Genomic DNA, 27,393 nt, shown 5'->3' with positions numbered 1-27,393 from the left:
TGAAGAAAGTGCTTAAATTTAAGGTAAAATAAGATTTAAATTTCTATTCTTTAGGGTATATGCATTAGAAAAGCTTTGAAAAACACAGTATACGAGGTATTATCTATAATTAACTCTGGGTAGATAGAATTACGAGTGATAAAAATGTTTTTTACTCATTGCTTTTTTTTTTTTTTTTTAATAATAAACTGCTTGTGAAAAAGACAAATTAAGAAACTATTTGTTTCGTTCAGGTGTATACACACTTACCAGTCCAACTAAGTCCCAGGTGATCGGCTACTATTGCCATCCTGATATCTGTCCGTTCACATGGACTCTGTGGACCTACGATTTACAATTTCTTAATTAAAATAATCATCAAGAAAGACACGATACTGGAAAATTGCTTTTAGCAGTATTCAGATTTTACAGAGAGACTACTGCTAACACTGTACACTGAAATGTGTCCTAATCACCTACATGAACACTTCTCTTTTCACATGACTCACTTGATTTTCACCTGCATCAGGCCAAATGTCAGACCACACGGATGCTCAATGTAATGGAATTCAACATGCTGACAAGCTAGCTACTTTACGATAGTTACAGAAGTGTCGTGTTGGTGAAAACACCACGATGGCATTTCAACATCTGTGCTTTTTACTTTGACAGAACCATATCCATTAGCACACTGGAAAAAAAAAAAAAGTTGCTCATCTTGAATGACACCGATATCTTCAGCATGCTTCCCTAGCTGTCTACAGTGTCGTTGGGTTAAAAGGAAGAAAGAAGAGTATATAGACAGCACATACAGATGACAATGACAGAATGAGAAACTACGGTTAAGTCACTCCACAGGCAATCACAACAGTTCATGCACTAGGGTCTACGAGTTGGAAAGTGTTTACAAACTATGCTCGTTCTCCAGGATGTGAGCAAAGAGTGCTCGAGAGACCTGACTGCCTTCATTCTCACCAGTCCTCCTACTGCTCCATTTCTCACTGCCGGCCTTTTCACTCTTTGATTTTAAAGGTGCTGCCTCTGTTTTCTTATCTCTAGCAGACTTCGTTGTAACCGAAGGCTGGCCACCCCGGGAAGTCTCGGACAACGACGTGTTTCTTGAGGTACTGTCTTCCTCATCGGACAACTCGGACTGCATCTTTTTGTCTTCTTCAGAGAGGCGGTCCACAAGCCTTAAGGTCTCACCACTAATTCCCTTAAAATATTCAATGGAGTGTTTACATACTTCCTTAAGCTGACTTTTCCTAACTTTAACTGTGGTAGTGGTGGTGGTGGTGGTGGTGGTGGTGGTGGTGACGGTGGTGACACAGGTGGATCTTACCTTTACTGGCAACTTGGATGGAAGCTGCTTGGCCTTGCCTTTCTCTGGCTGCCCCTGCCTTTGTGTAGCACACGGTTTTCTAACTGAACCTGTGTTGTCCCTGTGTGTATTCTTCACTGGAATTCTGGACTTTACATCTACACGTGAAGAAGCAGTAAGGGTTTTGGTTTTCTCAGATTGACTAACCTGCTTCATTTTACTCACATGAATGTTTGGCATATGATCTGGTGGGAAGAGATCTTTTGGTGAGGTGGCCTTTATGGGAAGTTTGGATTTTCGCCTAATCCCTATCGATTCCTTTGTCTTTTGCTGCTCTCCAAGAACTTTCTGTTTATCTCTCACACAATGTCCTTGCAGTACCCCTGTCTTTTTTCCTGATGAGCTTTTCACTGGATTAGCTTTCTCTGTGGTACAAGTGGGTGCAGAATGTTCTGTCAGAACTACATGACTTGTAATGTTATCTGTCTGTATAGTGGAAGAATCCAAATTGTTGTTGTTATTAAAGTTATCTTTTTGAAAATCATGTTTTTCTTGGGGCCTAACGCCCACGTGGCTATCGGCTGTATTTGAAATCACTGTTACAGGTTCATTCTCTAATCCCTGACCACTGGTGATCACAGCTTCTATCTTATCTGTCACTTCTCCAGGGCCTTCTTTCTTCAAGGTCATGGTGGACGCCGAAATTCCCATTTTTATAGGCGTGCGCAGCTTGGGGTCAAGTTTAGAGGTGTTAGTGGCCGCTGCTGCTTTCTCCTGGGAGCCACTACTGGATGTGCTTTCCTGACACTCTCCGCTGGTCGGGATGCTGGGGTTAGGTTCCACTGTAGGTGCCTCTACATTTCCCTCTAGATTGGTTTCTACAGTGGTGTCCCCTGCCTGTGGCTGTGGTACGGCAGTGACTGTACTTTTATCCCCTTCCCCCGGGTCCCCTGACTTCCCTTCAGAAGTATGCTCACCAATCTGGAAAAATTGGAGCCTCTCTTCAACAAAATCCCTCTTGCTCATGTCAATTGCACCACTGCGAGTCATCTCAAACATTTTTCCTTCATGAAATGGGAAGGGGTTAGGCTCACTAGTAGGGGTACTTTCGTCAGTTGGCGTTCGGGCTGGCGTTGTATCAGGGGTGGTTGCTGGAGAGCGGTCTTCCACAGCCAGACCAAATGGCTTAGTTTCATCTTCCCGTGATTTACTGTCATAAACGTCATCGTCCCCTCGGTTATTAGACCAGGGGTCAAAATCTAGACCTTTGGTAGCTACTGTCTTAAAAGGAGTGGCAAATTCTTCATCTACTTTGTAACTGAAATAAGTATCAGGAAACACTGATCTGTCAGGGTGTCTGCCTTCTAGTGTGAAAAACTGGGCCCCCGACTTCTGATCAGTCTTAGCGGGAGTCTTTTCAGATGAAGAGCTTTTAGAAGACGGCTTCTCTTCATCTGGCCCCACCCTTCCCTCCTCCTCCTCGATAACTTCCAACTTGCTTTGGCTAAAGGAGCGGTCAGCTGGCTTCAGAATGCCCTCCGTGTTCCAGACATCTTTCTTCAGCTCCAGGGTTTGACTTGGGAATTTAGAATCACTCTCCGTCAAGCCGTCATCTTCGTCTTGCAGGTCGTAGCCGTCCAGAGAGTCGATCTCTGTGGCATCAGTGTCGTGAGAAAACTCTGCCGTGGTGGCAATGGAACACTCTGTGATGGACTGGTCATTGTTCCCATTCTGGGCAGTTTCATTCTGAGGTGAATCAAGGCCAAGGCCAAATTCAGTATCTTTTCCAGATCCATTCATTTCTGATTCTTTCTGGGTGGCAGCCTTTTCAGCGGAGGCTTTGGATTTTGTCACTTCTTTCTGTTCGTCGTCGACCTCCTTTAACTTGAAGGTGTATCTTTTGACCGGGGCTGGTTGATAGAGGGACTCGTCATCGCTGGAGTCACTGACGTCCGCCCCGGGAGGAACTGGGGAAGGTGGCTGCACCCTGATGACCGGCTCCGCCAGCCGGTACTTGTCATGCTCGTCTTGCAGGCTGACTTCAATCATGTCAACCTCTCTTTCAGGGAGATAAGGACGTTTCTTATCAGACTCCATCTGGTCTGCATCCAGCGGTGGAGGAGGGGGAAACTCGATGTAGGCAACCCTGTTAGTTCTGAGTCTTTGGTTAGAGTCTTTGCTCACATTGTCAGGCGTTTGGTGCTCGACAGCTGCCGTCTCCTCCACCGCGGTCTGCTTGAAGGAGGCTGACCTGGCCTGCTCCTCCTCCTCAGATTCCTCCGAAACCTCGGGAATCGGGCTGGGTTTGCCCGGTATATAAGCTATAAGCGAGTCTGGTGTCTTAGATGTAAATTCATAACTCACTTCCTCTGAACTGGGCGTCTCTGGGGTTAAAGGGCTTTTCCCAGAGCTGTCTAGAAAGGACACTTGCTCTAGAGTATCATCTTCTGGACTAGCCTGGGGAGAAGGGGGTTGCTTTTGCTGTCTAGTTGTATAAAAGGTCCCCCGGGTCTCTTGTACCGTCTTACATTCCTGACTTATGATTTTTTTTACACCTCCTTGTTGTATCTCCTTTTCGTACTGCTTCCCCACCTGTACAAAACTGACATAAACAGGTAAAGTTTTTATCTCTTTCCCTCCCTCCGTCTGGGCCAGTGGTGCAACTTTTTCCAATCCGTCAATGGGACTGTGGTCGAATACATCACTAGAGGGCGATTCCTTTCCTGGGCTAATCTCTAGAGAATCAGGAGACTTGGTCGGGGAGAGCTCGGTTTCATCGAGAGGCGGGCATAAGCCTACGTAACTCTGATGTTTGGAAACTTTGCTGATTTCTGAATAGGTAACTTTTTCATCTTCTATAGAATTGAAGTGCTGTGTCTCAACTGTCTCTGTACTCATACTTGACTGGGATAACTTTTGTGATAATTCACGTTTTGGAAATGTCGACTGCTTGCAAACACCATCGGGAATGTCAGAAGATGGCGTCCTCCTTTCCTCCGTGGCCCTGACTGGGGAGTGCGACACTGCCGAGCTCTCACTTCTCCTGGAAGGTTGGTCAAGAGATCCACCTGGATGTTCCCCGTCTTTAACAACGTATTCCCTATATAAGACTTTTTTGGAGGGAGATTTTACAGTCATTTCCTTAAGTTCTGAGAGAGAGCCATTTGTTAACAATTTGTGTTCTCTCTCAGTCACAGACAAAAATTCATCCCTCTGATCAACAGTTTTACTCTCAGGGTGACCAGCGTGATTCTCTCTTACATCATGAACAAGTACATGCGAAAGTTTCTCTTTCTGCGACTTATTGTTCGTGGCTCCAGAACTTTCCCACGTTCTAAAGATCTTTTTGTCCCACGGTCCCTTGGTTGCGAATTCTGCGGTTACGTGACATGCCAAGTCTTTAGCCTGTTGCTCAGAAAAATAGTCAGGCGTCGCTTTACTCGACGTTTCAGTTCTCTGTTTTCTCACATCGTCAGAGCCAGAATCACTTACAACCATTTCATTGCTCTGGGCATGATCATCTTTAGCTTTGAATACCGTAAGATCTTTTTGCACAGGGACACTTTCGTCCGAAGGGTCTGTGGCCTTCTGCTGTTTCTCTCTAGCGAACACTTGGTAGACAGGTAGCTTGCTCTCCTGGATTTTTTTAACTGGGATTCTAGATTGGCCCTCTGGCTTTCTGTCTTCTTGAGAAACGTCCTTACTTTTGGCCTGCGCGCCTTGTTCAAATTTTAATCTAATGGAACTGAGTTTAGATTGTTTGAGCTGAAACCCAGACTGGGGCCCTTCAGATTCTTTGCTCTGTGAACGACTTCCTTTGGCTTCCTCCGTGGACTTGCCATCCTCAGTCTGTTGGGAAGGAACCACCTCCGGGCTGCTGGGCAGACTGACTGTGTCCTTCTTGTCGGCTCTGGGGAAGCCTTGTCTGTCACAGCCATGCTGCCTCGCCTTGACCCACTCGTCACTGTTTGCCAGCAGTTCTGTCAGCAGTGCTTTCTCAGGGCTGCTACCGGGAGAGCTTTGAGATGAGTATTCTTTGCCATTCCTAGGGTGTGGCTTTTTCTCTGGGGACTGCAGTTCATCATTGAGCTTTTCGGTTTTGTCACGAAAAAACTGTGACACTTCAGTCAGTTTTTCTTCAGCTTCCTTCACGGTCCTGTCCACCCTATCTTCGTATATCAACTTCTCTCTACCTCTGTCTAATCTGTCCTCAGTAAAGCGCATCCACATGGCATGTTTTGGACTACTAACATCGCCAGAATAGTGCAACACTGTCACTTTATCAAAATGCTCATCCTTAGACACTTTACCTACACCATTTTCAGACACATCTTTATAGATTTTGGAGAGAATTTCTTTTTTGGGGGCAGTGACTACTTTTTCTCTGGCCCGCTTATCAGACCCCTGTAACTCTGAGCTAGGGGGTCCTGCATGGTCTGTAACTGATTCCTCGGTATCAGAATGAGACACATCTAGCTTTTCTGACAGAAGCATTTTCTCAGCAAACCTGTAAGATTCCCCTCTTAGTTCTGACAACTCATCGTCATGGTATTCTATTGAGTGTTGACTCAAAAGCTTCAGTGTTTTATAAGAGTCATCAGATATGAGTTGAGCAGAACTAGGGCGACTATCTTCTTCTTGGGACACGGGAGTGTTTACTCTGGAAGACTCCAGATAAGAAGGCAACGACTCTTCAGCAGTGAGTTCTTCTTCTTCTTGCTGACCCTGTTCCTCTGAACAAGGAAAAGCATCGTGTTTTTCTGGCAGAAAATCTTTTAGGTTAATATCTCCCCGGGATAAGTCTTTCTGATATACATACATTTCCTTTTCTGGATGCTTTTTGGTTTCTCTAATAATGACTTCAGTGGGCTCAGCTTGGTTACCTTTTTCGATGTGGACTTCTATTATACGCTCCAGTTTGGGTTTCATTTGGTTGTCCTTCTCTGCGTGCTGGGCTGAGGTTTCAGCAGCAGACTTGTGAACGTCTGGGGACACTGCCGACTTATGTTCAAACAGACCTGCCAGCTCTTTGGAAGGGTCTCGCCCGGACTGAAAGGCCTTCATGATGTCGTGGACTGACATGGTTTCTTCAATTCTCTCAGAGGTGCCTTCACTGCCTGGTGGAGAATGATAAACCATTCTGGTGGTTGTGGTTATGTGAGTCTCTTCTTTAACACGCATGCCTTTGCCCAGAACGTGACCGTGGTCGTCTTCTTCGCTACTGGTTTTCATTTGAAACGCTTTGACTTTTTCTTTAATACTAGAAGTGGTGGGCTTTGGTTCCAGTTCCATGAAAGTAGGTGATGGTTTGGGCGACGTGGGCTCCTCTGGTTGGGACGGGGGCGCCTCTCCAGCTGAGGGCTCATAGCTCCTGATAACATGAACCACTTCAGTTCTCGTTTCTGTAATGACCGGAGGGATGGGGGCTTCATGAAAAAGTGGTTTGGGACCAGTGCTTTCAGCGCTTTGTGGGGCTGAAGGTGTTTTCTCACTTCTTGTTTCAAAGCCACTGTCAGACAAGGGACTTTTATCTTGGTCATGTTGAGAAAAGTCATCTGGAGACTCTAAAATAGTATCTGTTCCAAAAAAGGAATCGGCCATCTTACATAACTCTTTCTCGGAGGTGGAAGACCTCATGGAGGCTGGAGGCATTTTGAGTTTGTGTTCCTGCAGGGCAATTGCTGGTTTTAAAATTCGTTTCTGTCTCTCTTCACCATCCTTCTTGGCATCCTCAAACTTGTACTTTAAGTTTGTCAGTGAACTACTCCCGATATCATTTGTTAGGTAATCAATAACTTGGGTCAAGTTATAATCCTTTTCGGAGGCAGCCTTTGCCTTGACTTGCACTCTCTCTGGCGGAGATGGAGAATGGCTCGCAGTAGCCTGTTGTCTTGCCTCTCTGATTTCTTCTGAACTGAATTCTATCCAGTCGTCTTCGGGAGAATGTCCTTTGTCACTCTTTGGTGATTTGGGTGGTCCCTTATTATCCACACAGACATCCTTTTTAAGGATTTCACTAACTTTCACTAAGTCTTCCTTCACTTTCTCGACAATTTTGAAAGGTTCTTCATCGTCGATTCTCCCTTCTTTGGGGAGTTCAGGTTGGAATGGCTTCTCCTCAGGCACATCTGTTTGGAGTATTGCAGTCATCCGCATTAGGTCCTCCTTCATTTCAGCCACGTCTTTTAGTATCTCCTGACTGGAAGATAGAGAAGATGGCGTAGACAGCTTAAGGGCAGATGGTGCAAGGAACAAAGATGACTTAACTGGAGATGAAGTTCGATTGAAATGGGGCTGAGGACGTGTCTCCGTAGTCAATGTTTTAATGGGCGACAGCAAGGCTGCTGCTGATTTTGTAAGTGAATTAGAGTCTGGAAGTTTCTTTAATGCTGGTTCTGGCAAAACATTGACTACAGAGTATACTGGCACTGTTATTATTGATGAAGTTACAGATGAGGTAGTTGCAGATATTGATGACCCGAGGGATGTATAGAGTGCACTTGCAGAAGGAGTTCTTAGAGACTGAAAAGCTGATGGTGCTGGAGAAACATATGACCTGAGTGGGGAAAACGGCATTGCTGCGGTGGTAGGGAACACTTTCTCAGCTGCGTCAGTGGCTCCATTAACCACAGAGCTCACAGAGTTTGTAGCTGTAGCAATTTTTTCCTGTAATGTGGCAGTGGCTTTGCATCCGTTAATTAAAGTTGAAGATGATGGATATTTCAGAGGGGAAATAGATCCGTTGACTAATGCTACCTCTGCATGTCCAGGCATCTGTTTCACGGGTGATGAGAGAGAAGAGGCCATCGTAACTTTAGCTGATGAAATGACATCAGCTGTTGATTTAGCTGGAGACGCCACTGACATTAAAGGTGAAGATATTAGCGGTGCTGTGGATGTGATAATTGACTTAAATGGCAGACTCGAGGAATACATATTAATGTTTGATTTGGGGGAAGCAGGGGGTGTCATGGTAATGGACGACCTCTCCAAAAGAGATCCTGCTGTAGTCACCGGGGAGGTTCGAGAGGAAAACGTAGAATTGGATGCCAGCCCCTTTAAAGGCGAGGCCTCCGTGACTGTGGGAGCTCTAACCAGGGTACCAGAGGAAACCTGGATACTGTATGGAGACTGTGACACCACTGTTTTTATTGGCGAAGAAATTGTCCGAAAGGATCTAATTGGAGATGCCACGTCACTAATGGATTTAACCGAAGATGTAGTTGATGCGCCTAACGTGGATTTGATTGGAGAAGGAGTCGAAACAGACCATATTGATTTTAATGGAGAAGCTGATGGCGTATTAGAGGAGGAACTTGATAAGGAAGTGAAGCCTGACGTGGCCGGCCCGGGCACTGTCATCGGAGCTGCTGTGCAGGACTGGTATGCTCTTGCAGAAAAGAATGGCTTGTATGAGTAAGTGGTGGGGAGGGATCTCGTTGGTCCTGCACTCCGTTCAACTGTTTCTTAAATTGTAAAATGAAATCAAACACAAAAATCAACAAAAATGGTTGAGAAACAGAGAGACCAGAGAAAAAAATTGGTCAGTAAACTTTGAAATATTACAAAAGCAAGTACAATTGTTTGCATGATTTAGAATGGAAGAGGCAAAAGGAACAATTAAGAGGAAAAAAAAATTGCTACAGACATGAGTAATCCAAAGTTAAAAATAAAACTAAGTAAAACACAGAGCAGTGTGAAATGAAAAGACAGAAAAAGCACGTTGCAACCAAATAGGCCAACAATGAAAAAAAAAAAAACAAAAACACAAGGAAACAATGATGAGAAAAATAACCACAATGGAAAAACTATTCCCTTACTTCCTATTGACTTTCTTATGTGCTGGTTTGAAATATCAGTAGCCGTTCTGTTTTGCCCGTATAGGTAGGTACATGTTTGTTTCGTGCAACCATATAACTCTCATTTTAGTAATTTCTAATGTTCCATCTCCTTGGACCTCTTGGTGATACAGATTGCACCTACTTAGAACCATATCAATGTGCGTAGCTATACATTAAATGTCTAAAACTCTTATTTTAGAAAACCACTCAAGCCTATTTCATGCAGAATCCAAAATAACTTTTAAGTGACAGGCAACTGATGTGCAAACTGTGAAGCCACTGGATTTTAAATTTGTATCTTCCATGCACAATTCGGTTATGCTTCACACCCGTAAAAAGCCAATAAGAGCAAGAAATTTTCTGAGTCAGAATTTTAAAAGAAAAAAAACAAAGAAAAGGAATGTTTGCATTTATCTTTTCCATGCAGTATATTCCTTTTGGTGAGGAAAAAAGAAACGTAATATGAAATGATTTTAGAATGCATGTGTACGCACACACAAAGGGGGAAAAAAACCAGAAATATGGTTCATGGTTACCATAAGCAAGCAAAGCAACTGAAAACATTTTCTCATGCGCGATATATCATGGCAAACGAGCCAAAGAAGTAATACAATTTTTATGCCATATTACGCACAATGTGTAAACTTTAAAAATACTTTCACAAGAGTATTTAGAAAGAAGAGTACACTTTTTCCATGAGATGTGAAGTCTTGGTACCTTTTGAGATTTTTTTTGGCCGCCTCTCACAACTTGTGGGATCTTAGTTCCCTGACCAGGGGTCAAACTCGTGCCCCCTGAAGTGGAAGTGTGGAGTCTTTTAACCACAGGACCGCCAGGGAAGTCCCCTTCTGAGATTTTTTTAGGAAAATATTTAATACTGCATATGAAAAATCCACCTGCAACTGAATATATCCATGTCTGGTGTTGTCTTCATTACGGATAAAAGCACATAGTTTATCTCAGATATTTTTCATAATCTATTTACTTCTAATTCTCAAAAGGTATCATGGGGGAAATCTTAAAAGCAGTCGTATTTTTAACACCCCGTATTTAACTCTCTACAGTAGGATACAGTATATATCTGTGTATATATTTTATCGATAGCAAAGGGACCAATTCTGGTGCCTTCCCAGAATATTCATGGGACTCATGGATACCCCGAACACTGGTGCAACCATGAGGCAGACCTACCACCAGGAAGGATGGAGTTAGTACCAGCATTCTTCTGGCAAAAGGATAAGAAACATACGAATGAGGTAAGCACCCTCGCTGGGGGAGAGCAAGCACACACTGAGTCCTCTCTACTTCTACAGTTCTAGGAAACAAACTGAGTTGGTCACAGAGGTTCGGAATGCCTGCCAAGGGCTAACGTTCTATGTCAAAGTTGAGTACAGTTTCGCTTCCAGAAAGCACTGGTGTTCAGAATAAAAGAGTGAAACTTGAAGAGGAAATGAGAATCTGCTTCATCTTTACACTCTTCACGCTGTGCTCGTGCCATTGCTACAATCCAGTCCTTGGATTAACAGCGACTCCCAAAAGGGTGAAGATTTTCATTCCTGGTGTACATTTAAATTCAAACATTCAGAACATATCCTTTTCTAGGCTTACATATTATTCTAAAGAAAAGTGGAAGAACTAAGGAAAAACCTCACCCATTCATTACGCCTCCTAGTCACAGTTCTCAATGTTGGCTTAATTTTGGAAACACCACACTGCAAATGGAAGGTTTGGGGATTCCTTCAATTCAGTGATTTGGGCTCAGTTTAATGGCTCAAGAGAAGTTATTTTTATAACTACCAGAAACTGGCAAAGCATCTCTCCTTTACCACTGAAGTCCGGCTTCACCAAGTGGAGCAGTCTTCTGAACCACATCTAGCAACCAATTTACTGATTAGTTACATATTTTATGCTTTAATGATACGTATTTTGTGATACCCTTTATAACAAAGGGAATTCTGGGTGTCAGGCACTGAATTACAGCAGAATCTTTTTTCTGGAGGGGGGCGTTGGAAAGGACAGGGTAGTGCAGGAAAAGCTGCCTTCACTTGGAGTTCTAACACCAATTCAGGGGCCATAACATTTCCTTAGTTTTTCTTTTAGTCCTTTCTTAGTTCTTCCCATTCTTCTGTCCACCATTATGCTCCCTCTCGTAAAACAGAGAGAAAAAAGTACCCTCTTCCTTCTATCAAAAGTCAAGGAAGACAAACTACATTTACCTTAACTGAAGCTAACCAAGAAGTAGCAATCCTTTCAGAGGTGGGAAAAATTTAATTGACTCAGCACACACACCTGACCTTACAACTCATATATTCCCCAAACAAATACCTTAGGGACCAAAATCGGATAGGAGCTTGCCTGCCCAGAGGTACCCCAACCTCAAGTAGCTGGTCCATGGAGACTGTCCAAAGCTTAAGGCTATTGCCTGGGAGTCCCAAGCATCTACACCATGAGAGCCTTAGCTGTGGGGCAAAAGAGTATCCCAAGGAAAACTTCCACCCAGGAGATTCAGTTGTACTGAAAAACCATCTAGGTACATACACACATACCTTCCCTGCTTTGTAGCATAATGGGAGTTAATTTCAGCTCTTATGGTTTTGGAAAGATTTAGACATTTATGCTAGAGGAAAAAAAGAGATCTGGAAGAACATTCATGAGAGTGGTTGGGTTTCCTTTCTCTTACGCTCCCCATTTTGTGTCTGAATATAAAAGGCTTCTCTAGTATGTACTCCAGGAGCTAGACTGCAGAAGATTATGCTAAGACCACCGGAGCGAAGTAGTAGAGTAGTTTCCTGCTGCACGTTTAATATGCTATGTTGGCCCACAGAAACAAGAATTCAGGAAAGATGGGAAAAACCAGAGCTGTGGTTCTTACTGGTAAATTTCCAGTCCTCCCTGAACTCAAGTAACTGTGAGTAATGGGAAGCAGCTAGAAATGATTCACTAATTTAAAAATAATTTTTGTATAAATCCTCCTCTGACGGTTCAAGTGGCACCATGCTACATCAGTCAAACACAGTGCTGCTCTCAGCGCTCTTAGTTCCTGTTGGTGGAGAGGGTTTATCGTGAAGGCAGTGATCACCAGAGGTGACAACCATAAGGATGAGGGAAACACAGGGAGGGGGGAGGGGAGACAGAGAGAATGAACGAATATGACTGAATGAATCTGTGCCTTGATACTTGCAAGCCAGTTAACAATGAACCAAAACAATCATTGAGAGAAGAAAAGGGTTTAACCCGTCTAGGGAAGGCCAGCCTTAGAGTTGATATTTAATAAAGAGCAGAGGGAAGGGGAGAGAGAGAGAGGGAGGGAGGGAGGAAATAGAAATCAGTAAACAAGTGCTACCTCAAGAAGGTAGGAAAATATAATTCTTGCCAACTGGGACAAAAAGGAATCAGGACTAAGATATAATGACCTACCTATATTAAGAAAAATGAGATGCCCAGAGTTACTTTATCATCCTTTATACCGTCCCACGTGTATGAAAGTAAATATTTTCTCTTTTGAGCACAGATTTAAAGCAACCTTGGTACAACATTATCTCCTAACACAGTTAACTACCAAAGTGAAATCAAGGTTTTCAAATTCAAGTGATTGATAGATGTTTCTGATTTAAAAAAAAAATAGCTACTGGCTTAAAAAAACTTTTAAAGCTACGATCTGGGGGTGTTTGTACCTCACATCTCCAACTCTATACAATATATTACTTAGATCTCATGATAAAGTTTTCCCGCAGGCGATTTTCTTCTGCCATTGGGTTTTCACATGACCCCAAAATTCAGTTAGTATAGAAAAAATGTCTCTTCTTATAAAAATCCACGTAGATTAGTAAGTGTGTTAGGAAACTCACTCATTCCAGGCTCAGTCAAGTAGCTGTAGCGCTTACGTAAAGCCAACGATGCAAAGCTCTGTCGTCTATCCGTTTTCTCGGTCTGGAAAAGAAAAAGAAGAGGAAGAGTATGTTCCACTTCCTTGTGACATTTTCATCATTTTGAAACATTCTGTAGAATGGCATGTTGATATCTTGTTTATCCTTATTTTTCTTCTTACGGATTTTCCTCAGGGAAATGCTAATTTCCTACTGTGATTCTACAACCCCACCCCAATTCTTAGCCAAATAACCATCCTTTAGCAAAATATAAGAGCACCAACACAGCAGACTACAGGGAACTACAAATAAAAGACAAGCATTACAGAGACTTCTGATGCTGAGCAGTAAATTTTCCCAAATTTGTTCGTATTGAAAGCACATATATCATGATGTACACTCACTCGTGTTGAGTACATTCAAGGAAAAAAGGCACACAAAGTTTATTATTACGATTACTGCTGTTGTTTCTATATGTTAATAGGCATAAAATGTAGACGAGGAGATTAAAAAGAGGTTAATGGTTTTACTGAAGTAATGTTACTGAGTCTTAAGGCTACTGTTTCTATTTATTTTTACTGAGGTGTGAGTTTTAAAAATCCAGTGATCTGATAACTTGGAGAAATACTAGGAGATAACTTATAAGAAAAAATTTATTTAAAACTTAGTTGAACAATTATACTCTTAAAAAATGGCCAAGATAAAATTCTTTAAATAGAATACCAAATATCTGTCAGTAGCCACTGAGCACATATTTTATAGTGCATAAAACATGTAAAATGTCATATATTATCATCTTTGATTTAAAAGTTATAACAGTGGATACTAGGTGAAAATATGCACAAATGTATATTTATCCATGCCAATCTATCACATTTAAAAAATCCTTAAAGAACTTCAGTTTCTTTTTAAGTCATTAGCTGGATTTTAATTCTACTGATTGTACTAAAGTACTCTTCTGTACTTGTGGAAGAGTAAATTATTCTTTAAGAAAAAGTATGTATCCTTTACCTCATTTAAGCTAAGATCTGCAAAAATACAATACATTTCCCACACTTCAGCCCTCTGCAACTTCTTTTATACAGATTCCATTTCTATTCTATCTCTGATAGAGTAAAAGCAGAAGTGTTCATATTACCTCATCATCTTGATCTGACTCTGTCTCCTTTTGGTTCCAAGATGCATTGCAGAGACAAGGAATATTATAATGGACAGCAGGGAAAAGAATATCAGGATATGAAAAGGACTGAGTAGGGAGCACAAAATGCAAGCTGCTTTAGAAAGCAAAGCAAAACAAAAGAAGCCAACAAAAAATATCAAAGCTATACATCCACGGCAAATTAACGTGTGACATTATTGGAAAACAGACAAAATCTATAACTACCAGTAGAAGCAGAAGCAATAAACAGAGGACTCCATCGTACAAACTGTAAGAATCTGACACCACAGTCACAAGACTTGGTCAGTCTACACAAAGAGACTAAGAAAACTGGAGTTTCAAGAGCTTTAATCATGTTACAGAGCATTCCTTAATTGCATACCAAGGGCCCACTTCTTCAAGACCAGGGAAAGAAAGTTAAAATAAACCAGTATCAAAAGATACCTTTTTATGTGCGGGCAGAGTGATGTTTAAGTTGCAAACAGCTGTTTGAGGCAGTCCTTTTGTTGTCTTTGGTTCTTTCAGAAAAGACAGACGACCACAGGGCTCTTGGCTGGTGTCTCTAACCTAGAAGAATTTAGGGAAGTTGACAGTTATAGAAAGAGACTTTTCTGAGGATTCCCATCTGCACAAGAGTTAAGCGTGTTTATTTTATGGAGCCCTTCGAGAACCAGGAAAAGTAAAGGGAAAAGGTGACAGCGATTACATGTCAGCCGACATAGTCACATTTAAACCTGGCAAGATTTAGAATGCCCAATTCCTAGTCTAAACACAGGAATGTTATGTCTGCTGGTCTCATCCTGACAATCCAGTGTATAGTCTGAGTTATATGTATTTTCTTCCTGTCTAATAATTTCTTTTTTTCAAAGCCTCAGTTTTAGCAACCATAACAGCAGCAAACAGTAATAACAATAAAACAATTCTCCTGTGTCCTTTGGTTCTCTGAGGAGGAAGATGGTCTCTCCAGAATGTCCCTGGGTTCCCCCAGAAATAAAGATGAAACTTTGAACATTCAATTTGGATTTCATCCATTATTTGATTACTGAGCATTCCAGATATGATGCATTTTGTTATTCTAGATTGCTTGGTCTTACAAACATTTGCCTAAATATAAATGATCATTTAGCTGTTTAAAAGGTAGAGACGCTTTTTACTAATTATAAAGCTTTCCTGGCTCAAAAGTACACTCAGGTAGAACTAGGACAAAAATCTGACTTTGTTCCTATGAATTTAAGTTTGGTGGGATATTTCCAACTGAATAAATCATTAGAATCTTTTTTATTCTTTAACAGCATTTTAAAAAAAAATCCACAGAGTCTCTCCTGAAGGTGATTTACCTTGATGGAAAATGGCAGTCTATTTTCTTTGAAAGCATAAAAGTTAAAAACAAGTTGCTGTCCTCCTTTGGTAAGTGCGGCCAGGTTTCCATAACAATCAACATAAATAGGTTTTCCTTCCAGAACCTTTTGGAGTAAAAGAAATACATAATTTAATGTTAAATGGAAAGAATTCTGAGATTTTAAGTCATATAACTTTAAAAGACCGACATGTTTCTATGTCACATTTTTCTTCTAATTGGGAAATTACTTCTATGGTGCTATTTGCCACAAAAATAACTCTATCGGTTCACAGTTAGTAATTGCGATTGGAAACTGTAACATGGACATGTACAAGACAGAACTATAGATTTGTTTCTATTCTACCAACTTTAAACATATTTGAGAAAGTGCCTGATATCAACCACTTATCCATAGAGTTTGAAAGTTTTTTTGGACTCTTAGATACTTATCCAGTGATTGAAAAAGGAAAATCATGGTGATGTGTCTAGACGGTGAACATGAAAATAACTCAAGAAGCCACAGGAAAATCGCGACCACGACCTAGATTCATTGGTACTACATTTTAACCAACTAAGATAACCTCGAAGACATTTAAAATAATTAGAGAGTGAATCTGTATCACATTTTAAAACAAAAACTAAAATCAATAAGGTATTTGATATTTATAGTACATGCTGAATTATGACCTCAAAATAAAACTCGATGTCTGGAGAACTGAATGAACTTGCTGAAAACAAGGTACCTCAATATCTTTGCTTCTTGCAACTTCCTCAAAATTCTCTTGCTGCTCTAAAGTTTTGTCCACTTTATCATCTGTCATGCAGAAACATCGCAGAGAGGATTCTACAGGATCATTCATTTTGGCAAAAACGACAAACTTGGCCATATATGGAACACATATTAATTCTCTGTACAGTTGTGTGGCTAACCCCACAGTTTCTAAAACTTGATGGCAGTCTGCAAGCCAAAATCTGAGGGAGACACAAACAAAACAATATCAGAAGTAAAAAAATAAGGAGATTTCAAAGCCAAATCTTAAAAAAATTCACCATTAAAACAATTAAGAGTATATAAAGGAACTAAACCAAAACATTAGCAAGCCAAAATCTGAGGGAGACAAAAACAAAACAATATCAAAAGTATAAAAATAAGGAGATTTCAAAACCAAATCTTAAAAAAATTCACCATTAAAACAATTAAGAGTATATAAAGGAACTAAACCAAAACATTAACTTGTTCATTTGAACCAACAGCAAAGATATTTACTCTGTTTATCAAATACAGAAACCGTATATTTATTATTTGTTATGCTTTTGCTAAGAAAATGCTAAGGATTTTTCTCCTCTATTTTCTTTTCCATAAAATTCTTTTTCCCCTCTTACACATACCCATGATAAGCCTTCCTTTCTACTCCTGCTTCAGAGTTTATTACTTCACCATTGGAAGGAACAAGAATTTTATGGGGGAAAATGGGAGAGAAAGGAAGATCCTATCCGTTTTTATGAATTGCTAAGAAGCAAGTTTACCACCTTATGGCTCCCTGTGAGAACCGGATAAAATGACATCCAAGTGAATTTAAAATTTCTGAGTTAGGCCCAACTTCACCATCAGCATTTTACAGAACAATCATACTGGTATTGAGCACAACAATTTTTACTTTCCAAAAGGTAATAAAAATAATTCCTAGTACTTTTTGGAATCCTTTTGTTTCCATACCTGGCTGAAACGTTGGTTGTAAAAGAGACACAATCCTTTATAAACGTCAAAGGAGTAGTTCCTGTGATGTCTTCCCACTGAGCAGGCGATGTGCCCCCTGAGAGAACAACACCAGATATGTGACTTTATCATGGGAGATGCTCCTTGTGAAATTTTTAACGTCATCCTGTTCTTTCTGTATAGCCAGTAACTCGCAAAACTTCAGCACTTTCATTAATGACACGTACGAAGGATAGTTCTCCTCTCTACTCTCCTTTCATACTTTTACCAGCTTATAGTGACCTCCTTGTAAGATAATATTAGGTTAGGAAAAAAATTACTTTTCTGTTTGTCTGGATACTTGGGGCACACAAGTTTAAGCCATTCATTTTAAGCCACAATTTACATGTGCAAAGATTTGTTGTTTCAGATAGTATAATTCTTTTATTTTTTAAAAAAGTCAAGAACTATCAGGAAAGTTAAGATGAAGGTCATTTTATACTTCCTGAATCATTTAATTTTCCAGGCTAAAAGAGGAACCAGCCATTAAAATTACTCTTCAGAAAAAAACAAACAAACAGGAAAACCTATCTTTAAGTTATAAACTCATGTTAGGTTAATCAAATGATGAATGAGCTCTGGATTCCGGGTGCTTATCACAAAATGTGTTCACCTAAGTCCTGCATATTTAGTCTATTGGATTACACTTGTGAATAGAGTAGCTGAGAAGAATCATACACTCACTTGGCTCTTCCCTACTCCTGGCGCTCTGTGGGAGCCTCTGTTTCCCCCAAAGTCCATCCAATTTCCTATAGCCTAAAGGGTGTTGCTAGGTCTGTTACCTCAGTCACCGAGAGATTACCTAGATGCTCCAGTAGATTCAATAATACCTCAATCACCTTAAAAAAGCACTACTATTAACACTAAACTTAATAGCAGGAAAAATGATACCACTGAAAAATGTCATGCTATCAGCATCTTAAAGAAATAATTACAGGGATAATAGAGATGAGGTGATGGACAAGTAAAATGTTTTATTCTTTTTTTTTTCTACTCTTATAATGTTGGCAGGGATGTTCAAAGGTTTTCCATCTTTGTACAGAATCATTGCGAATGCTATAGCATTAATAGCAAAAACAGCAACAACTTAACCAAACCTGTAATGCTACAGAGAAGGCGCAGATTGGGTGTGGTGTCTCCCTTGTACCCATTGGATACACCTTCTCCGGAGGCCGGGGGCACTGGAATGGTCATTGTGATAGGCTTATGGAATTTCCTTCTTCTTGGTTCCACAGTGACAATTGGGCTAAATGTTGCTTTGTTTCCAAGGATCTTTTTCACAGTTTCATCTGGAACAGGCTGGGCCTAGAGACGAGAGAAAGGACCTTAAATGAAAGTGGACATTTTTCTCTTATCAGAAAGTTGACTTTTTAACTGAGGAGAAAAAAACCAAAACCAACAACCAAAAAAATGTCTTTCTTCTGCTTTTAACATTCTTGTGTATGCCTTCTGATGGCCACATGTATGGGTTTCTGGTAATTATATATGTAAGAGCCACACTGCTATTTGGTACGCATGTGACCACCATTACGACATAATTGCCAAAGTGTTTTCCAAAATGCTGGTTGCGGTACCAGTTTTTATTCTCACCAGCAGGTGTGAGTGTCCTAGTTGTTCTACGTATTTGCCAACACTTGGTATTGTCAGTCTTTTTTTATGTTAGATATTTTATTGAGTCAAGTTTAACATTTTAATATGTTTATCGGCATTTGGAAATGGAAGAGAACATAACTTTCCAGAAATTCTGTTATTTTAAAGAAATCTTATTAAAAATTTTATGGGGCAAAAAAAAGTCTTTCTTTTTCATCCCTTCTCACTATTTCAGGAAGGCATAAACCAAAAACAAAAACAACCTAACACTGTAGCAGGACCTACAGCTAGAGTATGTCCCCAGTAGAACACAGACGGCATGGGCTTGCATGAAAGAGACAGGGAGTCAGATCTCATGGCAGAGAAACCTCTCAGTCTAATCCAAGAGACAACAAATATTGAGTCCAGTATATTTTAAATCTATGCAGGGCGTTCAGTAAAACATTACAAAGGCAACTTGTACCCTCAATTTTTATTGAGGTTTCTAGAGTTAAGTAACAAAAAGGCGTACAAGATTTCAAAGGATATCAATTCTAGTCTAACAATTCTTTTCATTTCTTTGCAATTTGTAGAATATTCAATGTGGGAGACAGTTGAAGGGAACTTCATACTACTGAAATGTAAGGTGGTATCTTTAGCTCCAAATGTTTACTGAACTTTCAGTTATACTATTAATTACTATATTAAGTAACAACACAAATTAAGTTATTTCAGGTTATTTTCCTTATTCAATAAGAAAAAAAAGTACTGGTTAAGTTCTAACAGAAATGAATAAATGGAAGAAAGACCATTCTTGCCAAGATTTCCAGCCAGCTTTCCAAACCAAAACAAGTTCCAACTGGTTTGGTTAAAACCCAGCATTTATGATTTACTTGAACTAAAATCTGAAAGCTTGCAAGTTTCACTATTATAGATTTTTATGATGTGGCATATTATAAACCAAATCAAATATAATTTGTTTCTTTAATGGTATATGTGCTGTCTGGTGCTTTGTTGCTCCACATACTGAGACCAATAACCTACGGTTAAAAAAATGATCTTTCATCGGAAACCAAGTGATACATCTAAACAGAAAAACCCTAAAATATGTACCTTTTTTTATGAGCCAGTATGCTAACTTTATACGTAATACTTTTTATTTAAAACAGGTTAATGATTCCCAAAATGGCCCAAATGATTCAATTAGCAATATATCATAAGGCTGAGTCATGACGACAGTTTTCAGAGCAGGACATGCTCACATGCTCTCTCCATGTACCAAGGAGAACAACAACTTGTGAACATTACCTGGAGGCCCACTCGAATTCTTTTGGTTAAAGCACCCTCTGGGAAAGAAGCCTGGACGAGGGGCACAGTGGTGCTGCTCAGAATTCCACCTTCAGGACCAATCTGATTGCTTTCCTGCTTGATCCGTGAAACCACTGCGAAATACTGGGGGAAATCCTTAGTGATAATCCTGCAGATACGCTTTTTCCCTAACTCTTCTGGGCTATCAAGTTCTGAAAAGAAAAATGAATGAAAAAGCCATGAGAATAAGCCTATCTACCCAATACCTTGAGACAAACTGATGTGTAATTTTGATAGTTAAAATTATGTAGATTCAGTAGTATAAACAGTTTTATGATAAAGAGAAAACTACAGTGACCTTAAAATAATACCAAGCTTTGCAAAAATATTATAAAGCTATTCATGCACAGTATTTGTAGAAAAATATTTCTACTGAAGAGGAATAAACATTTTCAAAAACTGGCATTTTACTACATTTGGACAAATTTCTACTCTTCAAGAAGGGATACCTTAATTCTGTGCTTATTTACAATAACCTGCCCTCAAGATGCCCAAAGTAAGAATGAGTCAGAAAAAAGTAAGGCCTCATAAGAAAGTAAGGAAAAAAAAAAAAAGAAAGTAAGCACTTCAGTATGTGTGAAAGGCTCTAGCACTTTATTTGAAAACCTCTTTAAAATATTTTAAAATTACCCAAATTATTTGTATCATCATCACCAATTTCTGTCTGCTCATCAATGGCCCTCATACATCAAGCTCAACCTATTTACAAGTGGACACATCTTCTTCCCTTCTGTCCACCTGCAAACCTACTTCTTGCCTTGTAGTCCTAACTCTGGTAGATTTATTTTACACTTTGCCCAGTCCTCCAGTCTAATAGCTTTGACTGACTGACTTTATACTTAGCATCCAAAGGTCAAAGTCCAGTTGATTCTATCTTGGAAATGGCTTGCTCTCTTGCCACCCCCTTGTTCAGACCCCGTTTCGACTTGCGTAGATTACCGACAGCACCCCTTAACCATCTCCCTGTCACTCGCCTCCCCTTGCTCCAGTCTACCTCCCGTGGTGCAGCCAGATGGGTTTCTTTCAAAAGCCCAGCTTTATGCAGAATTCTGGTAGGTTTAATTGAAATAAACCATTTTAAAAAATCATATGCAATAATATTTGAGAGTAACCAAGAGTATCTTGGAAAAGTAGATTTGTGAGGGGGAATTTATAAGATTTGAAAACTTAACCTAGAAGTATCACAATAAAACAGATATAGAGAGACATATAAGAATATAAGAAATAGATAATAATAGACAAATAGGTCAGGGGGACAAAAACAGAGAATCAAGAAATAGATTCAACTTTATCAGGACTTCTCTGGTGGCGCAGTGGTTAAGAATGCGCCTGCCAATGCTGGGGACATGGGTTCGATCCCTGGTCCGGGAAGATCCCACATGCAGCAAAGCAACTAAGCCCGTGCGTCACAACTACTGAGCCTGCGCTCTAGAGCCCGCGCACCACAACTACTGAAGCCCGTGTGCCTAGAGCCCTTGCTCCGCAACGAGAAGCACGTGCACTGCAATGAAGAGTAGCCCCTGCTCACCGCAACTAGAGAAACGCCCGTGCACAGCAACGAAGACCCAACGTGGCCAAAAATAAATAAATTTTAAAAAAGAGATTCAACTTTATATATGTGTATACATAAACACATATATATAGTATATGTGTAAGTCATATATATCTACTTTTATGTATGTATTATGTATTTAGTATATTTAAATCAAAGTCATATTTAAACTTCAGTGGGGGAAAGATGGTTTATTTAAAAGAGTGTTGACATAATCAAACATCTATGTGGAAGAACAAAGCTAAATCACTATATATCTTATCATATATTAATAAAAATTCCAGCTGGACAAGAGACTTAACTACTTAAAAAATTAAAATATTATCAAAAAAAAATCAAGAGAATACCTTTCAGCCTTCAATAGGAGAAACTTTCCTACTCAAAACTGGATACCCAGAGGCCTAAAAGTCAGTTCTGACTATATATAAAAATGTAAAGCTTTCTATGACAAGAATAATAAACTTGAATGACAAAAGGTAGACTGGGAAAGCTAATAGCCACACATGACAAATTAAGAACTAATATGCTCAATATCAATGGCAGCTACAAGTTGATAAGAAGATGACAGAGAAGCCAATGGAAACTAGCAAAATGTTATAAACAGGCGATTCACAGAAAACGGCCAATAAACTTTATATTAAAATATTCAAACTCGGTAATTTACGTGGAAATACCAATTCAAACAAGATACAATCTCCCACTACACCCACCTCCTGGTAAGATTAAAGACCAATATCTTGTCGAGAGAAAACTGGGAGAAAACAGATGCTTTCAGTCATTGCTGGTGGGTGTGAATGGCAATAATCTTTTGACAGTGTAACTGGGCATCTTCTATTCAAAATGAAAACGCATCTACCCTTGGACCCAGCAATCCCATTCTCTGACGTCTTTCTTACAAAAGCACAGGCAAAGCGGCATTGCTTGTAATGACTAAAGCTTGAAAGAGCCAGCATGCCCATCAGTAAGGGCTTGGTTAGATAAGTCACGGTTCATTCACACTCTCAGCACTCCTGCAGCGAGTGAAGAGGAGGATTCAGATTCGTCCATTTACCAAATATTTACTGAGGACCCACTATGTGAAGGCTCTGGTCTAGTCACCAGGGATACAGCAGAGAGCAAACTAAAGTCACCGCTCACAGGGAGATTACATTCTAATGGGGGGAAGGGGGGAAGGGCACACACCACTGAGCACATAGGAAGAAAAAAATAAATCAAGGGGAAGAAATAGAATGTGACTGGGGGTGGGGGTGGGGGTGGGGAGGATCAGGAAACACCTCTCTGAGGAGGTGACAGGAGAGGTGAGCTCGGAGGGAGGGAGGGAGCCTGGCAGGTAGTGATTGACATGTATAGAGTCAGGAAGGAAGCAGGAGGCAGAGCAACGTGCATAGTATGATCCTTTTTAGAGGAAAAGTGTAATCTGTATGTTTGTATATAGATATTTTTTAATTTATTTATTTTATTTATTTTAGGCTGCGTTGGGTCTTCGTTGCTGCACACAGGCTTTCTCTAGTTGCGGGGAACAGGGGCTACTCTTTGTTGTGGTGTGCGGGCTTCTCATCCTTTTTAGAGGAAAGGTGTAATCTGTATGTTTGTATATATATATTTTTTAATTTATTTATTTTATTTATTTTAGGCTGCGTTGGGTCTTCGTTGCTGCGCACGGGCTTTCTCTAGTTGCGGCGAGCGGGGGCTACTCTTTGTTGCGGTGCGAAGGCTTCTCATTGCGGTGGCTTCTCTTGTTGCGGAGCACGGGCTCTAGGCACGCAGGCTTCAGTAGTTGTGGCACACGGGCTCAGTAGTTGTGGCTTGTGGGCTCAGTAGTTGTGGCACGCAGGCTCTAGAGCTCAGGCTCAGTAGTTGTGGCACACGGGCTTAGTTGCTCCGCGGCATGTGGGATCTTCCCGGACCAGGGCTCAAACCCATGTCCCCAGCATTGGCAGGCGGATTCTTAACCACTGCACCACCAGGGAAGTCCCTGTTTGTATGTTTTTATAAGAGAAATTTGCAGGCGAAACCTTCTAGGCTATCAACACTGGGAACTGGAGTTGGAGGTGAGAATAGGGTGGGAAATAAGATAGCATTACCTTTGGGTTTATGTAGCTGGGGTGGTTTTAGTTGTTACAAAATAAAGGGGAGGTTTCCACACTTCAAGGAGGGGTGTTGGTTTTGCTTTTGTTGTTTGCTACTCACAGAAGCCTCTTTTCATTCCTCTGATACCTACAGCACATGCCTACCGTCCCTCCACTACGAACACGTTTGCCGCCTCTCTTAGACACAGGGCTGAGATAGTGGCGTAGTCCACACAGAAATGTGCAGAATGGCAAAATGGATGGTTAGGTAATTGGATCAGAGACATCTTCTCATTTTACAGATTAACCACCACCAAATTAATTGTCAACTAGGAGAGAAATAGGGTTCACCCCAGATCAAAAATGGAACTGGAATCTTGGTCCTTTTTGTTTTCTAACCATCTCCTTCCCCCCTGCTCTGTCAAAACCTAAATACTGAGTCTCTAGTGAAGGAAACAAAAACAAAGGTAAAGAATTAAAAAAAAAAAAAAAAAAAAAGCTAGTATAGAAAAACAGGAAGAAATCAAAGTTTGCTCAGGAAAATATTCTGGGGAAGTTTTCACCTGTTCAGCAATTGATAGAGAATAAAAGTTTTCCATACAGAGCAGATATATTTCCTTTCCCATGATTTGGCTTATTTTAAGTCTGAATTCCCGGAGTTCATAACTCATGCTGCAACTGAAAAAGTTCTGATAATTTGTTTAAATTGCTGTGCAACTCATCACCATCAGCTGAGTAGATACTTTTTTTAATTTCAGCTACAAACCTGTGATTATGTGATTATGCAAGCATAGTGCAAGCAGTTTACGTGGACTCTGCCATGGAATTACACCCTTCAAACAAGACAGATTTCCTAACTCTGCATGTAACAAGCATGTATCCTGTGAGTATTAAGTTTACTCAAGATTATTCTTGGGGCTTCCCTGGTGGCGCAGTGGTTGAGAATCCGCCTGCCAATGCAGGGGACACGGGTTCGAGCCCTGGTCCGGGAAGATCCCACATGCCGCGGAGCGACTGGGCCCGTGAGCCACAACTACTGAGCCTGCGCGTCTGGAGCCTGTGCTCCGCAACAAGAGAGGCCGCAATAGTGAGAGGCCCGTGCACCGCGATGAAGAGTGGCCCCCACTTGCCACAACTAGAGAAAGCCCTCGCACAGAAGCGAAGACCCAACACAGCCAAAAATGAATAAATAAATTAATTTAAAAAAATGTACCTAAAAAAAAAAAATTAAAAAAAAAAATTATTCTGGACCTCCCGGTGTGAGTGAGGCATCTTTCGGAGGAATTGTGATAATGTGCACTTCTCAGCTGCTTGTGTGTGTGTTTGGGTGTGTGCACATACATTTGTGAGGAGTTAAGGTAGAGACAGATGTATCACCCCTGGAAACTAATAGCAGTGGATTGGGAAGAACTACACTTGGCGTAGTAGAGGTCGCCTGGCCACACTTATGCCGTCTTACCTTGGATGAAGCATTAAGGCCACCCCAAATAGAAGGTGAGGGGGTACCCCTCAGATGCAGCAGATGAGTGGTAAATGCAGAAGCTCAGATTTCTAAGTCCACACTGAATTTCTCACATCTTTCAGGATTTGCCAGTGACTCAGGGACCCTCTGTGTTGTACTCGCTCTATTTTGAAGCTTTTAGCAATTCCTCTGTCACCATTAAAACTTGCATAATGATTGACCTTCAATGTGTATTTTAACGGGTACTTTAAAGATAAGGCTTAACGTAATGGAATAACTAATGTGTGGATATTAGGCATTGGCGTCTCCATGCCCCATTTTTTAAGTAGAATCATACACCTTCTAGAATTACTCATATTCCCAGGCCTCTGCATGATGAAATGGAGAAAAGACATCTTCCCTTAACCAGATTACATTCTGTATATATGTATACTTAAAATATTTTTAACTTTTTTCCTCTGAGAATAAAAGTTAATAGAAATGTAAAAATACTAATATTAAATATTGGTTTATAATCTTTTCAAGAGCTACAGTTGAAGGCTGGGCCATTACACTCTAGGATATCTGCATAAATAAGAAAGTAAAGATGTAGATAAGTAGGTAAATGTGAGGAGGCAAGAGGAGGAGGTGAAAACCAGTAAAGTCACTACAGAATGCTTATGACCTGGACATCTATCACAAGATTTTATTGGCTATCAATAGGACAGAGGTTAAATAAATTATGATATATTCATACTATGGTATACTGTGCTATATTGCTATTTGTAAACTAAGAAGGTATACCAAAAAAAGTCAGATTTCGGGCTTCGCTGGTGGCGCAGTGGTTGAGAATCTGCCTGCCAATGCAGGGGACGTGGGTTCGAGCCCTGGTCTGGGAAGATCCCACATGCCGCGGAGCAACTAGGCCCATGAGCCACAGCTACTGAGCCTGCGCGTCTGGAGCCTGTGCTCCGCAACAAGAGAGGCCGCGATAATGAGAGGCCCGCGCACTGCGATGAAGAGTGGCCCCCACTTGCCGCAGCTGGGGAAAGCCCTCGCACAGAAACGAAGACCCAATACAGCCAGCCAGCCAGCCATAAACAAACAAACAAACAAATAAAAATAGGTTCCTTTAAAAAAAAAAAAAAAGTCAGATTTCCAGGCAAATAGGAATGAAGTTTGATCATGTAAAAATGAACAACGCCACTGTTCTGTCCAGGACTGAATTTAATCGGAGTTTAAAATGGTCTATTACTTAGACCAGAGAAGCAGGAATATATTACCAAGAATCTGTGCTTTGTTCCCACCCTTTACATACAGAGATAAACTCAACAAAATAATGTGCACCACAAACATGGTGCCTGGATCATATTCCTACCCACAGAGAACCTAGCTCCTAGAGCTAGGAAATTCTGAGTTGGTAGGCCAGGGGTGGAACCTGAAATTTCCATACTGAACTCAGGTGACTTTATGACTTGACACATTTGAGAAGCGAGGTCTTAGTAGACTCTCACCCTGTATCTGTCCTTAAAAATCCAGAACCCAAATTATTAAAAATATGACAACAGGATCCCATGAAAAACAACTCAAGGATGTTTCAATATGAGAAGAGGAGCTTATGGGGCAACAATAAATATCTACTAGTTTAAAATAGTTTTATTTTTAAAAGGATATACTAAACCACTCCATAGCTATAGAATTAAAGGAGGCAAGGGCATAAAAAAATATTAAGAGCTTTTTACCTTTCAGGGTGATTCATAATGCTTAGACTATGAAAGAACCCTGGATCCCTCTCTCTTTCTCTCTTTTTGTTACTAGCAAAGTTTCCTCTCTCTCTCTCTCTCTCTCTCTCACACACACACACACACACACACCCCACAGGGAAAAGAGAGAGATGAGTTCTGAAATAGGTTTGGCCAGGAAGAAGGTTAAAATTTACACTTACTGCATGTCTACTTTGTGGAGGGTCAATTACTATTTTGCCCACATAGCATTTTGGTAAAGTAAGTGTCTGAAATTCAGAGAGGTTAAGTGACTTACCCAAACTGACTTAGCTGGTCTGCTTTAGAGCTGAGATTAGAACCTAAGACCAGGTTGGGGGAACGGATGAAATCACACAGACATGGAGTCCAA

General features: G+C 40.7%; 1 protein-coding gene across 5 annotated transcripts in view; it reads right to left on the bottom strand.

Annotated features, from left to right (window-relative positions):
• ANK3 (ankyrin 3) overlaps positions 1-27,393 on the bottom strand; it is a 686,669-nt gene that overhangs the window by 36,650 nt on the left and 622,626 nt on the right. For 3 of the 5 annotated variants that reach the window (XM_036828060.1, XM_036828061.1, XM_036828062.1), the window contains 8 exons: positions 20,139-20,350; positions 18,359-18,566; positions 17,223-17,319; positions 16,249-16,477; positions 15,504-15,629; positions 14,611-14,733; positions 12,990-13,071; positions 250-324 (listed from right to left, as the gene is read on the bottom strand). In XM_036828060.1, the coding sequence (XP_036683955.1) occupies positions 250-324; positions 12,990-13,071; positions 14,611-14,733; positions 15,504-15,629; positions 16,249-16,477; positions 17,223-17,319; positions 18,359-18,566; positions 20,139-20,350 (1,152 nt within the window). Of the gene's footprint in view, positions 1-249; positions 325-954; positions 8,767-12,989; positions 13,072-14,145; positions 14,173-14,610; positions 14,734-15,503; positions 15,630-16,248; positions 16,478-17,222; positions 17,320-18,358; positions 18,567-20,138; positions 20,351-27,393 lie in introns of all 5 variants that reach the window. The other 2 variants (XM_036828058.1, XM_036828063.1) reach the window with 1 other exon arrangement.

The sequence above is a fragment of the Balaenoptera musculus genome, chromosome 16, assembly GCF_009873245.2.
Source record: "Balaenoptera musculus isolate JJ_BM4_2016_0621 chromosome 16, mBalMus1.pri.v3, whole genome shotgun sequence".
Lineage (NCBI taxonomy): Eukaryota > Metazoa > Chordata > Mammalia > Artiodactyla > Balaenopteridae > Balaenoptera > Balaenoptera musculus.
Note: the sequence above shows the minus strand (reverse complement) of the source record. Positions and strands in the feature narration are given on the sequence as shown.